The 13,089-nt window shown below is 34.4% G+C and overlaps 2 protein-coding genes across 2 annotated transcripts; one reads left to right on the top strand and one right to left on the bottom strand.

The window, feature by feature from the left end:
• Positions 1–151: 151 nt before the first annotated feature.
• On the bottom strand, positions 152–2,219 carry LOC126679911 (uncharacterized). Its single transcript, XM_050374932.2, has 2 exons — positions 1,946–2,219; positions 152–441 (listed from the first exon to the last, which is right to left on the bottom strand). Exons 1-2 carry the CDS (start codon positions 2,087–2,089, stop codon positions 340–342), a joined length of 246 nt encoding a protein of 81 aa, XP_050230889.1. The 5' UTR covers positions 2,090–2,219; the 3' UTR covers positions 152–339.
• A 6,092-nt stretch (positions 2,220–8,311) lies between these two features.
• LOC126680321 (uncharacterized) lies at positions 8,312–10,456 on the top strand. Its single transcript, XM_050375426.2, has 3 exons — positions 8,312–9,015; positions 9,113–9,165; positions 9,978–10,456. The coding sequence occupies exons 1-3, from the start codon at positions 8,439–8,441 to the stop codon at positions 10,203–10,205; spliced, it is 858 nt and encodes a 285-aa protein (XP_050231383.1). The 5' UTR covers positions 8,312–8,438; the 3' UTR covers positions 10,206–10,456.
• Positions 10,457–13,089: the final 2,633 nt, after the last annotated feature.

Raw genomic sequence — 13,089 nt, 5'->3', positions numbered from 1 at the left:
TGTACCTTAAAATTAAATCGCCCATTTCTGCTAATTCGCAGTTGCATAGTCTTTGAAACAACTTCATTTTAACATAAAGAAAAAAAATGACACTACTGGAACGGTCGACGATTTCACTTGCATCCATATGTAAAGGTCGACAAAGACAAACTTGTGTTTGGAAAAATGTTAAATATATGTTCCAGTTTTATGGTATTTATCGTATAAATCTAAGGAATCCTTTTACAGTAGAGTGATTGACAAACCAAAAAACAAATTCAAAACCTAAATAGTTCTAGACAAACACAGGAACAAAACTGACTTTATGAAATTTGTCACTATTCTCACTCATTTTGCAAGTTAAGTTTGGGTGCCAGAGCCATCTTTTTCTACAACTCCACCACCGTCAGCTGCAGAAGTTGAAGGTTCTGGTTCAGCACATGACCTCAGCACAGCTTCATTCTGAAAGAATATGAGAAGAAACACAGCGTATGAGCAATACTTCAAGAACTATAAGAAAATGCTAAGGGCCACTATTGATAGACTGGAAGAATAGCAGCTTAATTAAATTTCAAATTACAATTTTTTTGTCCAAATAACAAAGAATCAACAAAGAATCAATAATAGCGCTGAAGTCTAAAAGAGAACAGCTCAATAATAGCGCTGAAGTCTAAAAGAGAACAGCTCAGTTGGTACTTCGAAAAAAACTAACAAAACATGTCAACCTAGAGTTTGAGAAACAAAATCCAATAAGAACACAAATGAGACACAAAGCTAAATCCAGCATAGATGCTGCAAATTGTAAGAGCATATCAGCAGCATAAGCAGTTGCTTCTCCTTCCACAGCGAAACTCACCTCACCTTAACACTACCTTAATTCCAAATTATTTGAGGTCAGATAAATCAACTCTCTCTCCATACTGAAAATGATTCAGGGCTGCATCTTTCGAAATTTATTTTTCAATAAAGCATTTTGAATCTGATTACAATGATTTCAGCTTAGTTATATGAAACTTGGGGTTGCTACATGCAAGATTTGACTCTTCCAAAACCCGCAGTTTCATGGCTCTCATATTAACTAACAAACAACTCTTATCAAGCTATATGAGTCAAAGTAAGCGACAGAAAATGTGCAAATAAAAGAGCAGAGCAGAAGTCTTATAAACATAGTCTCTATAGACATCCCCACTAACAAGGGCCAAACTGGTGCAACCCATGAAATGATGAAATAAATATCTATAGATAATAAAAGTAAAGAAATTCAAGAAATACAAAACAGCATAACACCAAAAAAATAGTGTTTTCTATCTCCTCACTTGGTCCTACGAGGATAAATAGAGATACTAAGCCCGCTCAGCCCTTTTAAATCTGTCTCTCCAAAAGTGAAAGTATAGCAGGTAAGCTCTCCAGTTCTCATTGTGAGTGAATATACTGTATACATAACACAGAAGCCCACAACTTAACCATGCAATCGAGTACAAATAGCCACAAGCATGAAGCCATAAACCAGTTACTCAGTCAAACTTCTCTCTGATATCGCCTCCTAAATTATTTCGAGCAAATACAAGAAAAGAGATCAAGATTATGATAGGCAAGGAAAAGGTACTCCCTGAAAGCAAACTTAAAAAGCAGAACTCAAGATAACTTTTCATCATCCAATTATACGGTTTTCTCCTACCAGAACAACATAATAATGAGATTTTCTCCTACTCGTTTAATAACACCAGTGTCACGCATTTAATAGAAAGTTCACAATCCTATGTTCTCCTTGTAGAGAGAGCATTCCCCCTTTTAATCAATTGAACTATTATTTTAAACAGAATCAAAATTTGAACAAATGCTTCAGTATCTAAGTAGCTAATGATAAAGCATTAATCAAAATGGCCAAATTTGAACAAAATTGAAAGAGAACCCTAGCAAAAGACGAGTAAAGATTCAATTAACAAAAGGGTATTGAAATTAAAACCTGCCAAACCCTAAGGAGACGTTTCTTGGCGTTGGCTTTACGAGTGGTGGTGAGTTTAATTCGTTTCCAAACTAAACCTCCTGAGTCGTGCTTCTTCACTATCTCCATTACTCTTGTTCCCCAAAATGCCCCTACGCCCGCCATCTTTCTCTTCTCTCCTGTCGTCTCCGCCTCTGGAGTCTGCTCTTCCCGCGGAGGACCTAAGAAGCCAAAAGAAACAAGGTTTTTGGCCTGGGGTTTTGCTCGTGGAAACGACGTCGTTTATTTATGATAGGCTTTTTCACATTTTATGCTGTTGTGCATTTGTCGAAATTGATAGAGTAAAGGTCAATGCTACTATTAAATTTGTGTCTCGGAAGTAAATAAGTTTATTTTAATTTTTTGGATTAGTCAAACTTAAAATAAGTTTGTTTTAACTTTTGGATCAATCAAACTCAAAACTCTCTTAATTTAGGTCAATTAATAATAAAATTATACACTTTAAAATATGGACTTATTTGATCTCGAAACACAAATTTAGGGATCACTCAAAAATTAAAATAGACTTATTTGATTTCAAAAATATAAATTTTGGATCTAATTGATAAAAAAAATTAAAATTAATTTATTTGATTCCGAGACATAAGCTTAATAGCCGCGTTGACTTTTTTGTTCAAAATGAGTATGATTGTTTTATCAATAATATTAATCATTTTTAAATCATTATTGATGGATACCGAATCCTATTCTACTTATAATGGAGCCGAGTCGCAGAAGATATATTCTCAAACGACACTAGACTCCCGCCCAAAGGGCCGAATCCACCGGATCCGCCTTGACTGGAATACATCATTCGACATCATAAAAACCGAATCCCTGAGGACTCGGACAAAGCACGTCGACCCCGGGATTCGGATAAGACCAAGATCTACGTATATTCGGAGTATCTGTCCTATTTGGATACAAATTCCAACTTAGGAAGATAGCCTCCAAATTAGGAAGACGAGACTGTTTAGGAATATCTTCCTAAATAGGACTCCTGTCTGAATAAGGAAGGACACTCCTAAACAGGGTCAAACCCTACTAAATAGGAATCACTTTCCTACTACAACTCTACAAGGTATACATTCGACTAATATAAAAGGAGCTTGAGGTATGCCTAAACACACAACTTAGAACAAATACAATTATTCTCTCTTAAGCCTAAACTGACTTAAGCATCGGAGAGCTAATCGGACAAACCGTCCGATTAGCCATCTACACTGTTTTGCAGGATTAATGCCGTCGAGATGCCGGAATCCATCAATTGGCGCCGTCTGTGGGAAAAGCTTGAAAACTTCAAAATTCAAAAGAGCTTTTCTGAACTCAAACAAATTCTCATTGAAGGATGGCATCCGACGGGACTAATTCAAAACAACAACAAATCTAATAGATCTGCTATATTGGAAGTGTCAAAAAAAAAAATCAACTGCCATCGAAATTAATTAAGCTATTAAAGAAATTAATTACGTTTATCAGTATTTGGTTGGCCGATAAAATCAAGCATGTTAAAAGGAATGGGGAAGCATGCATGAATTGGTGGCCAGGGAAGCAACTTGTACGTGATAAATAAAGTAGGCGATGAAACAAATTGGGATTGAAGCAGGCAGGTCACATTACATTAGTAATTGGCCAAATTCAAAACAACACAGGTCAAAAAACGAAAAAAGGGAGAAAGTGATTAATGGCGAAGGAAGCGGGTCGCATGTTGGCCAAATTTAAAGAAAAAATAGGATCACGTCCGACATTGACACATCAAAAATATTATCCTGCTATCAACCGGATCTAAATCACGATAAGTTTTTTTTTTAATTCGTATTTCAACTTATATTTAATCACGTTTAATATTTTTTATACTCATTGGAATGTCATAATGCATGATGAATCTTTTTATATATTCTGAAATTTTGCATGCTATATATTAAAATTTAGTTATTAATTTTGGTTTCAAAATTAAAGAAAAAATAAATCAATTATTATTTTAGTTTAATCCACACTTTTATATGACTTCAAAAATATTATGTCTTTAAAATAAAATTCAATAAATATATTATAAAATATATATATAAAAAGGAATAAGAAGGCAAATATGGCCTAATCAAGAAGGCATTGCGCCTAAAAAGGCTCGATCAAAAAATATATATTGCATGACTACAAAAGACTAATTAGCTAAGAAGGAAATAATCAAATGTAGTATATGTAATCATTAGTTTCCTTTATCAAGTAATAGATTTACTACTTGAATATACAATATCTTTATGAATAAGAAAACCGTTTAATAAAAATTTATAATTTGAGAATGGACTATATCCTACATAATTTATATGAGATCGCTTGCTATCTTGAACACAACTCTATATGATAAATTTTTATTATATTGTGAAGTCCATGCAGACATAGAAAATAAAAAAAAAGGGAGAAGAAATATTGGAGAATATACTGAAAGAAAAGACGAGATGTCCTAAACACCAGAAAACTAGGCGAACAACGCCCAACAAAAAAGGAAGAATGAAAACGGCCCAAGAGGCGAAAAACGAAGACATGATCTAAAAAATGGGCATAAATACCCTTTGAGATCGGTGTATTTGTGGGGGAGCTTGAAGGATAAAATACAAATTCCACGAAGAATGCGATCGAGAAAAGAAAAAAAAGACAAACAATTAGCGGAAGCAAATAACTCAGATCTAATGATTACAAAAACAAGAAAAAATCCAGAAAAAGGAAATAAAGCGAGAGATGGTGGCAACAGAACTCCTACAAGGAGTAAAAAAATATAGAAAGCATAACAAAAATCGGTGGCAAGAAAAGAAAAAATAAATATAAAGGCCGAAAGAAGAGAAGAAATAAGAAATCAAATGAATTTTATCCAGAACAATAATGAAGATGGAGAAAGAAATCAATAAAAAGAACACCACTTGAGATCATGAAGAACCAAGCGATGTAAAAATGAAGGAAAAGACCTCGGACAAAACGAATGAATAAACAAAGAAGGCTCCGCCAAAGAAGAATAAGCCAAAGCTTAAACAAGAAGAGACTCGCCTTAATAAGGCTCGGTCAAAAAGAATAAACAAAGAAGGCTCCGCCAAAGAAGAATAAGCCAAAGCTTAAACAAGAAGAGACTCGCCTGAATAAGGTTCGGTCAAAAAGAGTAAACCAAGAAACAACAAAAAAGAAAATAAAACTTGACAAAGAAGACTCATCAGGAAAACCCCAAGAGGGACAAAGAAAATAGATTCGTCTGAACCTTGAAAAAAAAACCAAGAGGGAAAGAAGGATGAATAAGATAGAAGTCAAAAGGCCCATCATCAAGTATAGACTTTTGGTCGTACCCGATGGTGTCAATAGCCCGTCGTCAAGTATAGATCTTTTGTCATACCCGACGGTGCCAATCGCCCATTGTCAAGTATAGACGTTTGTCATACCCAATGGTGCGAACTATCTTTAATTCATACAACGCAGCAAAGCAGACAGGAATCGGAATAAATAAAGGCGAAACGCCGAAAAACCAGAGTATAGATTTACTCTAAAATAAAGGCGAAACGCCCAAAAAACCAGAGTATAGATTTACTCTAAAATAAAGGCGAAACGCCCAAAAATCAGAGTATAGATTTACTCTAAAAATAAAAGCAAAACGCCAAAAACAGAGCGAAATATCAAAGATCAAAATCAACTCGAAGCAAAATAAAGCGAAAGACGAAAATGCCAAGAAATAGAGGAATGCGAAAGAAAGAAAAACGCCGAAAAATAAGAGAAATGCGAAAGAAAGGCAAAATGCCAATCAAAATGAATGCGAAAGATCTCAAAACAAAAGACCGAGTCTAAAATGATTCGGGTAAAAATAAGGCCAAGTGCCAAAATAAGGAGACTCACTCAAATCAAAAGAAATAAGGCTACATGCCCAAATCAACGAATCACAAACAACTCGCCCAAATCAGAGGAACAAATCTTAGTAAGGAAGGCAGTCCACCCGAAAAGAATTAAAATCAAGGAAAGTCGACGAAATAGATTGAATGACCTGATCTCAAAACGGGCATAAATACCCTATGAGATCAGTGTATTTGTGGAGGAGCTTGAAGGACTCATATCTGTCCAATGAAGAAAACAAAAGGAACAAAATGAAAAAGAATTGCAAACAAGAAGAGTCACCTCGAAAAAACAATTACTCATTAAAAGAGTAAACATCAGCTGGAATAAAAGACTTCGAGTAATGAAGATAAAGACAAGCACAAAGAACACAGAAATATTGAAATCCGAAAACCAAAAGTAAAAGATGAAATACAACAGTTTAAAGACAAAAGAAGATAGAATGAATGGACACATGTCCTACCTTCAAAAAATAACGAATAGATGAATGACACATGGCGAAAAAGGAGAAAAACTGGAATCTTGCTCGAGAAGTAAAAAGGAACGCCAAAATACAAAACGACTCGCCTCAAATAGAGCTGAAATACTCCGAGGCATAAAATACCATGACTTCAGCTCACTTGCGGGGGGGGGGGGGGGGGGGGGGGCTAATGATGGATACCGAATCCTATTCTACTTATAATGGAGCCGAGTCGCAGAAGATATATTCTCAAACGACACCAGACTCCCGCCCAAAGGGCCGAATCCACCGGATCCGCCTTGACTGGAATACATCATTCGACATCATAAAAACCGAATCCCTGAGAACTCGGACAAAGCACGTCGACCCCGGGATTCGGATAAGACCAAGATCTACGTATATTCAGAGTATCTGTCCTATTTGGATACAAATTCCAACTTAGGAAGATAGCCTCCAATTTAGGAAGACGAGACTATTTAGGAATATCTTCCTAAATAGGACTCCTGTCTGAATAAGGAAGGACACTCCTAAACAGGGTCAAACCCTACTAAATAGGAATCACTTTCCTACTACAACTCTACAAGGTATACATTCGACTTATATAAAAGGAGCTTGAGGTATGCCTAAACACACAACTTAGAACAAATACAATTATTCTCTCTTAAGCCTAAACTGACTTAAGCATCGGAGAGCTAATCGGACAAACCGTCCGATTAGCCATCTACACTGTTTTGCAGGATTAATGCCGTCGAGATGCCGGAATCCATCAATTATGTATCGTTCAACACTAATAAAAAATTGATGCTTATCAATCGAATTTGAATTAATTATCGTAGATAAATGTTAAATAACTAAATCAAAAGGTAAAAAAATATCAAAGATTCAAATTTAATTTTTTTTATTTGATGTTATGAAGTTTAAATTTTATTAATTATAGTCTGATTTGAATACTTTAATTTTAGTTATTATTAAATATTTTAATTAAATTAATCAAAATTAATTTAGTTGTGCAACGATATCGAATGATTTAAAAAGTAAATATAAAAAATTATTCAATAATTATCATGTAAGCAAGCCTAATTTGATTGATTTGATTAAATTAGACTTCTCTATTATTGAGATAATCTTTTAATTAAATAGTGATTGACAAAATTTGAATTTAATTTACGATTAAGAAAAGTGATAACTATTTTGAAGTTTTTAAGTTGTTAAATAAAAATGAATAGACTGAATATCAAATTATGCTTCAAATATCTTATACACGAAAAACATACATTTTTAATTAAACAAATAGTTTGGCCGGTCTTTCAACTTGTGACCATAGTCAAAAAATTCACTCTCAGATATTTTAATCAATTAAAAATAAAACTATGTATTTTTATATCAATTAAAAATAAAATTGTACAATATAAAAAGTTCAAAAAACCAATATAATCCAATTTTATCTTTAATTGATCTTAATATATAGAGTATCGTCTTTAATTGATTCAAAAATTAAAAAATCATCCTTAATTGATTAAAATAATTGAGAGTGTGTTATTTGATATTGAGTCACAGTTTCATGGACCAGATTGATCTTTTATTCAATTTTAATGTAACAATATTCATTTTTGGAGACGGAATAAATTAGTTTTCAATTTATTTCTTCAATGTAATTTATGTGGATAAAAGCTTGTAATCTATTAAATTGGATTAATTGCATTAGCATATACTAATATAGCAATTTTTTGTTGAACTGAAAAATGGGAAATTAAAATTAGAGACTAACAATAATTAAAAAAGCATAACCTAAGACACCAAAAATAAAAAATCTCAATTAAATGTTATTAAAATGAGACAAGTGGATAAAGTAGGCATAAACCTATGAAAAACAATTAAAATGTTGTAACGGTTTTAACTGTCATTAACTCATCATATCAATAAAACCCATCATTTCTTTAGTTCAATCCAAACCAAACCCCGTAACCTTCGTTGGATCTCTCATTTATTTTTTTCATTATAACATAATTAAGGCTATTCTTAACAACTTTAATCTTGAGTTAATTAACACTAATCTTTTCTATTTTTCTTCATCCTCCTTCCTTAGCTCCCCCATGTATTGTCCTTCACCTTCTTCAATTTTGATTTTCATGCCCTAGTTCAACTTTCTTCATGGGCTGTGGCATTTCCAAGTCAGAGCTAGAAGAGACGGGGCACGGACATCAAATACGATCCCTTCGTCGAAAGAGTATTAACATTGAAGAGAAAGAAGATGATCAATCCGATCATTCTGTCGCGAGTCGCCCTAGAAAAAGTATTTCTTCATTGGCGAGCGACGGCGGGTTCTTGAGGAGGGTTCTTGGTTCGATTGAGAAGGAACGGGGAGCGGAGAGAGACTTAATTTTAGATTCTAGCGATAATAATAATGTCGGGTTGAAAAGTATTTCGTGTTCGTCCTCTCTAACAAAGGAAATTAATAATAGCAATTCCTTCTGCTTCAAGCAAGTCGAAACTACGGAAAAGGAATGCGCTACGGAGAAAGAAACGACGACGGAAGAGAGCATTGTCGCTAATAATAATAATAAAGAAGTGGAGAAACATGAAGAGATTAATTATGGTCGTAAGGAGGAATTTATAATTAGGCCAAGTAATTATAAAGAGGAAGCTAGCATAATGTTTGGTCCTGGTTCTCCTAGTTTCAGGGTATATTGTGCCCATGATGAGTTCATGGATACATCATTTCAAGAAGGTGATTTTTATTTTGGATTAATTGTATATTTGAAATATTTAATTATTTTAGGCAATTTTGTTTTTCAATTTAATTGATGAATGATTGATTTTTGTAGATATTGGTGATGAAGAAAGAGAAGAGATCAAATCAACAAAAGAAATTGAGAAGGTAGGCTTATATTCCAATGTAGGTTTATATATCATTTCTAAAATAATTCTTAAACAATTCAAAGAAATTATGAAATATTTTTTAGCATGGAGTTGATTCGGGTTGAAACCTTACAAATATCTAAATAACTTCAATACCAATTCAATTGATCTTTTTATTAGGTTTAATTGATCAGAACAACCAACATTCCAACTTTTTATAGTTACACTAAAGGCTATTAAAATTTTATAATTTTAGTTCAATTTCAAACATTTGCATCGATTTTAGTCGGTTAGCCCCTATCGATCTAATAGCGTATCTAATCCTACGCAATATACACGCTGTCAAAAAAATCATGCCAACATGAGGTTTATTGGTAAAAGGTTGAAAAAATTGAATTTTTTGATTCATTAGACCTTAAATGCCGACATAAGTTTTGGTTAACAACATTTTATTGATAATGTAACATGTTAAATGATCGTAGTATATAAATAGAAAAATGCTTTCCTACTCCCAGTTTATAACTATGACTATATTCCGAATAATTAAATAGATGGATTTCAAGTAAAACAGTTAAATAAATTAGCATTAAATAATTATGTGTCAATCATCAAACCTCGAAATGTCAAAACGACCTGAGAACAAAAAAAGATATTTTTTTAATCTAGAAGTGGTTTATATTTAATTATCTATAATGAGATGGTAAATGTATAGGAATAATTGTTTTACGTACTTTGCACATGTAGCTCGTAATTTGATCAGCCAAAACATATATGTAGAACTTTCTAATGCACTCCGTGATCGTATGTATTATCTTTTTTAATTTAATGCAGGGATCAGCGACACGAGCGGTGGTGAAAAGAGGACGGAGAGCGAGACAATTTAGGAACGCAATGCACATGGCCGGTGGATCGGCACTTGGTCTGAAAAGTGTATTTGTGCAAAGGGGCGGATCAGTTTTAGGAAGGAAAAATAATATAGTTAACGGGTTATGCAGAAGTCACAACCAGACAGCTTCAATTGATGATACAAATACCTTAATTCCCAAACCTGCTGTCTAATCATAATTATCATTATTATGATAATTAATTTAATTATTAAGGAAGCATTTCTTGAGCTTTCTAATCTTTTTTCCCTCTAAAATTATATGACGTGCTCAGTTTTTTCTCAGGCCTTTTGTACTAAATATATTATGATGGTGCAATTACTGCAAGAGTTTTATAACTCTCTGCATAATTACAATTTTCAGGACTTAATGTAAAGCTAATTGTTATTTATATGTATGAATTCTATTCCTCCTCTCTTTTTTTTCCTGCTAATCATATGTTTAATATGTTAGAGATAATGAAATTATAATTAGAATCGCTTCACTTTAATCTTTTGAGTTAATTGTTATTTGTCTTGGTGTGAATCAGATCTTGTATTATTAAAAAATGAATAATTATCTCGCATGGCATGAGATTTTATATTATTCGAAGGTCGATCGGTGAGATAAATATAATAAAATTATAGTTAGAGCTTCATGTGCGAGTGTGTTAAAAATAATTTGTCACATTTCATTTGTGTAACTAACATTGGTAATCGATTACGAGAGAGTATACATGATTATGGATCGAGCTTGAGCGGACTCATGCCAGTCTTGAACGTGTTTGACATTTTTAAACGCAACACCAAGTCTGTTACGGCTTGATTCAGGCCTAATATGTATTTCTCAAGTACATCCCTTACAATATTGTTTTAGACTTGGAATGGGTCTGGACGGACCTACATTTAAATGATATAAGCTCATGCAGGTTTAGATTCGAACCGGGTGTTGGATATGGCTCATTTTAGACTTGTCCCACATTGTTTAGAAAAGGGACTTGTAATTGTTGAGCTATATACATATAGTGTAGAAATCCCACATTGTTTAGGAGTGGAAGGGTGAGGACTTCCTTAGCCTATAAAAGGGAGTCTCCTCTACCCATTGAAACTCATCCCACAACAAGCCTTATTAACTCCTAAGGCTTAGTTGGTTCTCTCTCGAGTTTGTATTTTGTTACAAACAATTAGTGGAGTATTTTGGGCAGTGCCCGAGGATGTAAGCCGGTCATTTCTGGCTGAACCTCGTTAAAAAGTTGGTGTTCTCTTTATTGTTTATTTATTAGCTAACGCTCAGGCTAGTTGGAGTTATATATTGTGAAGTTATTTATATCGTGTGAAATTCTGTCTAAGGAGTTTGGTACTTAAGTGGTCCGCCTGTGACCCACCATTCTTTCCTGGGAATTTTCCGGTATGATTATTTAGCACAATACGTGATTCGCTAGCGTAATCGATTGAGCTTCCGCAACAATTGGTATCGGAGCTAAGGTTCTATCCTTGGCATATCGGTTAGCTATTAAATAAAAGTTGGAGCAGAAATGTCTGGAAGCAAAAGTCTATCCATGTTGATAGCTTCTTCTTCGGAAAGAATGGCAATGTCAAATGCAAGAATTGCGGTGGAGATTTTTGATGGTACAGGACATTTCGGCATGTGGCAAAGTGAGCTTCTAGACGCTTTATTTCAGCAAGGTCTAGATGTCGCTATTGAAAAAGAGAAACCAGCAGATGTTGATGAGAGAGAATGGAGTAGCATCAATCGTTTAGCATGTGGTACCATTCGGTCATGTCTTTCCAGAGAGCAGAAATATCCTTTCTCAAAGGAAACATCTGCAAGTAGTTTGTGGAAAGCATTGGAGGAGAAATTCTTGAAAAAGAACAGTCAGAATAAGCTTCACATGAAGAAAAGGCTGTTTCGGTTCACGTATCTCCCAGGTACTACTATGAATGAGCACATCACAAATTTCAACCAATTAGTAGCCGATTTGTTGAATTTGGATGTGACGTTTGATGATGAAGATTTGGCTTTGATGTTGTTGGGATCACTTCCTGAAGAGTTTGAGTTTCTTGAAACTACTCTACTTCATGGGAAGGTTGGTGTGTCTCTTAGCGAAGTTTGCGCTGCATTATATAGTTATGAATTGAGAAGAAAAGATAAGAAAGAAAATACTAGTAGTGCAGCAGAAGCTTTGATTGTTAGAGGCCGTTTGAAAAGCCAAACAATTGGAAAGGAAGGGAGATCAAAGTCCCGACCAGAGAAAGATGAATGTGCCTTTTGTCGAGAGAAAGGGCATTGGAAAAAGGATTGTCCCAAATTGAAGAATAAAGGTAAGACTGATAAAGAAAAAGCTGAGTTTGCTTCGAATGTAGCTGAGTGTGACGACGAAGATTCAGATCTTTCATTGGTTGTTGTGTCATCGGTAAATACTCCTATTGAATGGCTTCTAGATTCGGGTTGTTGTCATCATATGTGTCCCAATCGGGAATTGTTTGTTGACTTCAAAGAGCTAGAAGGTGGAGTTGTTTACACAGCAAGTGGCAATCCTTGTTTGACCAAAGGAATTGGTTCAATTCACTTGAGGAACCATGATGGGTCAATAAGGATTCTGGAAGATGTTCGCTATGTACCGAGTTTGACGAAGAAGCTCATTTCTGTAGGAGTCCTAGAATCAAAGGGCTTTGTTGTGACTGCAGTAAATGGAGTTATGAAGGTATTCTCGGGTGCACAGGTTGTCATGAAAGGAATTCGGAAGAACAATAACTTGTATTACTATCAGGGTAATGCAATTATTGGGTCAGCTATAGTTGCTTCTAGTGATAATAATGAGCTAGAAGAAATCAGTCTTTGGCATTGGCGTTTGGGGCATGATGGTGGAAAATTCTTGATGGTTCTTGCAACTCAAGGATTATTGGAGGGACTACGTCCCTGTAATTGGATATATGAAGAAGGATTTCCGAACAAGAATGATATTGGCTATAAGGCAAAGTTGGTAGCTAAAAGCTACGTTTGGACGGAAGGAATTGAGGCTATCTCTCGAGTTGTTAAACATTCTTCCATTAGAATTTTGTTGGCCTTAGTAGCAAATT

Source organism: Mercurialis annua, linkage group LG5 (assembly GCF_937616625.2).
Source record: "Mercurialis annua linkage group LG5, ddMerAnnu1.2, whole genome shotgun sequence".
Lineage (NCBI taxonomy): Eukaryota > Viridiplantae > Streptophyta > Magnoliopsida > Malpighiales > Euphorbiaceae > Mercurialis > Mercurialis annua.
Note: the sequence above shows the minus strand (reverse complement) of the source record. Positions and strands in the feature narration are given on the sequence as shown.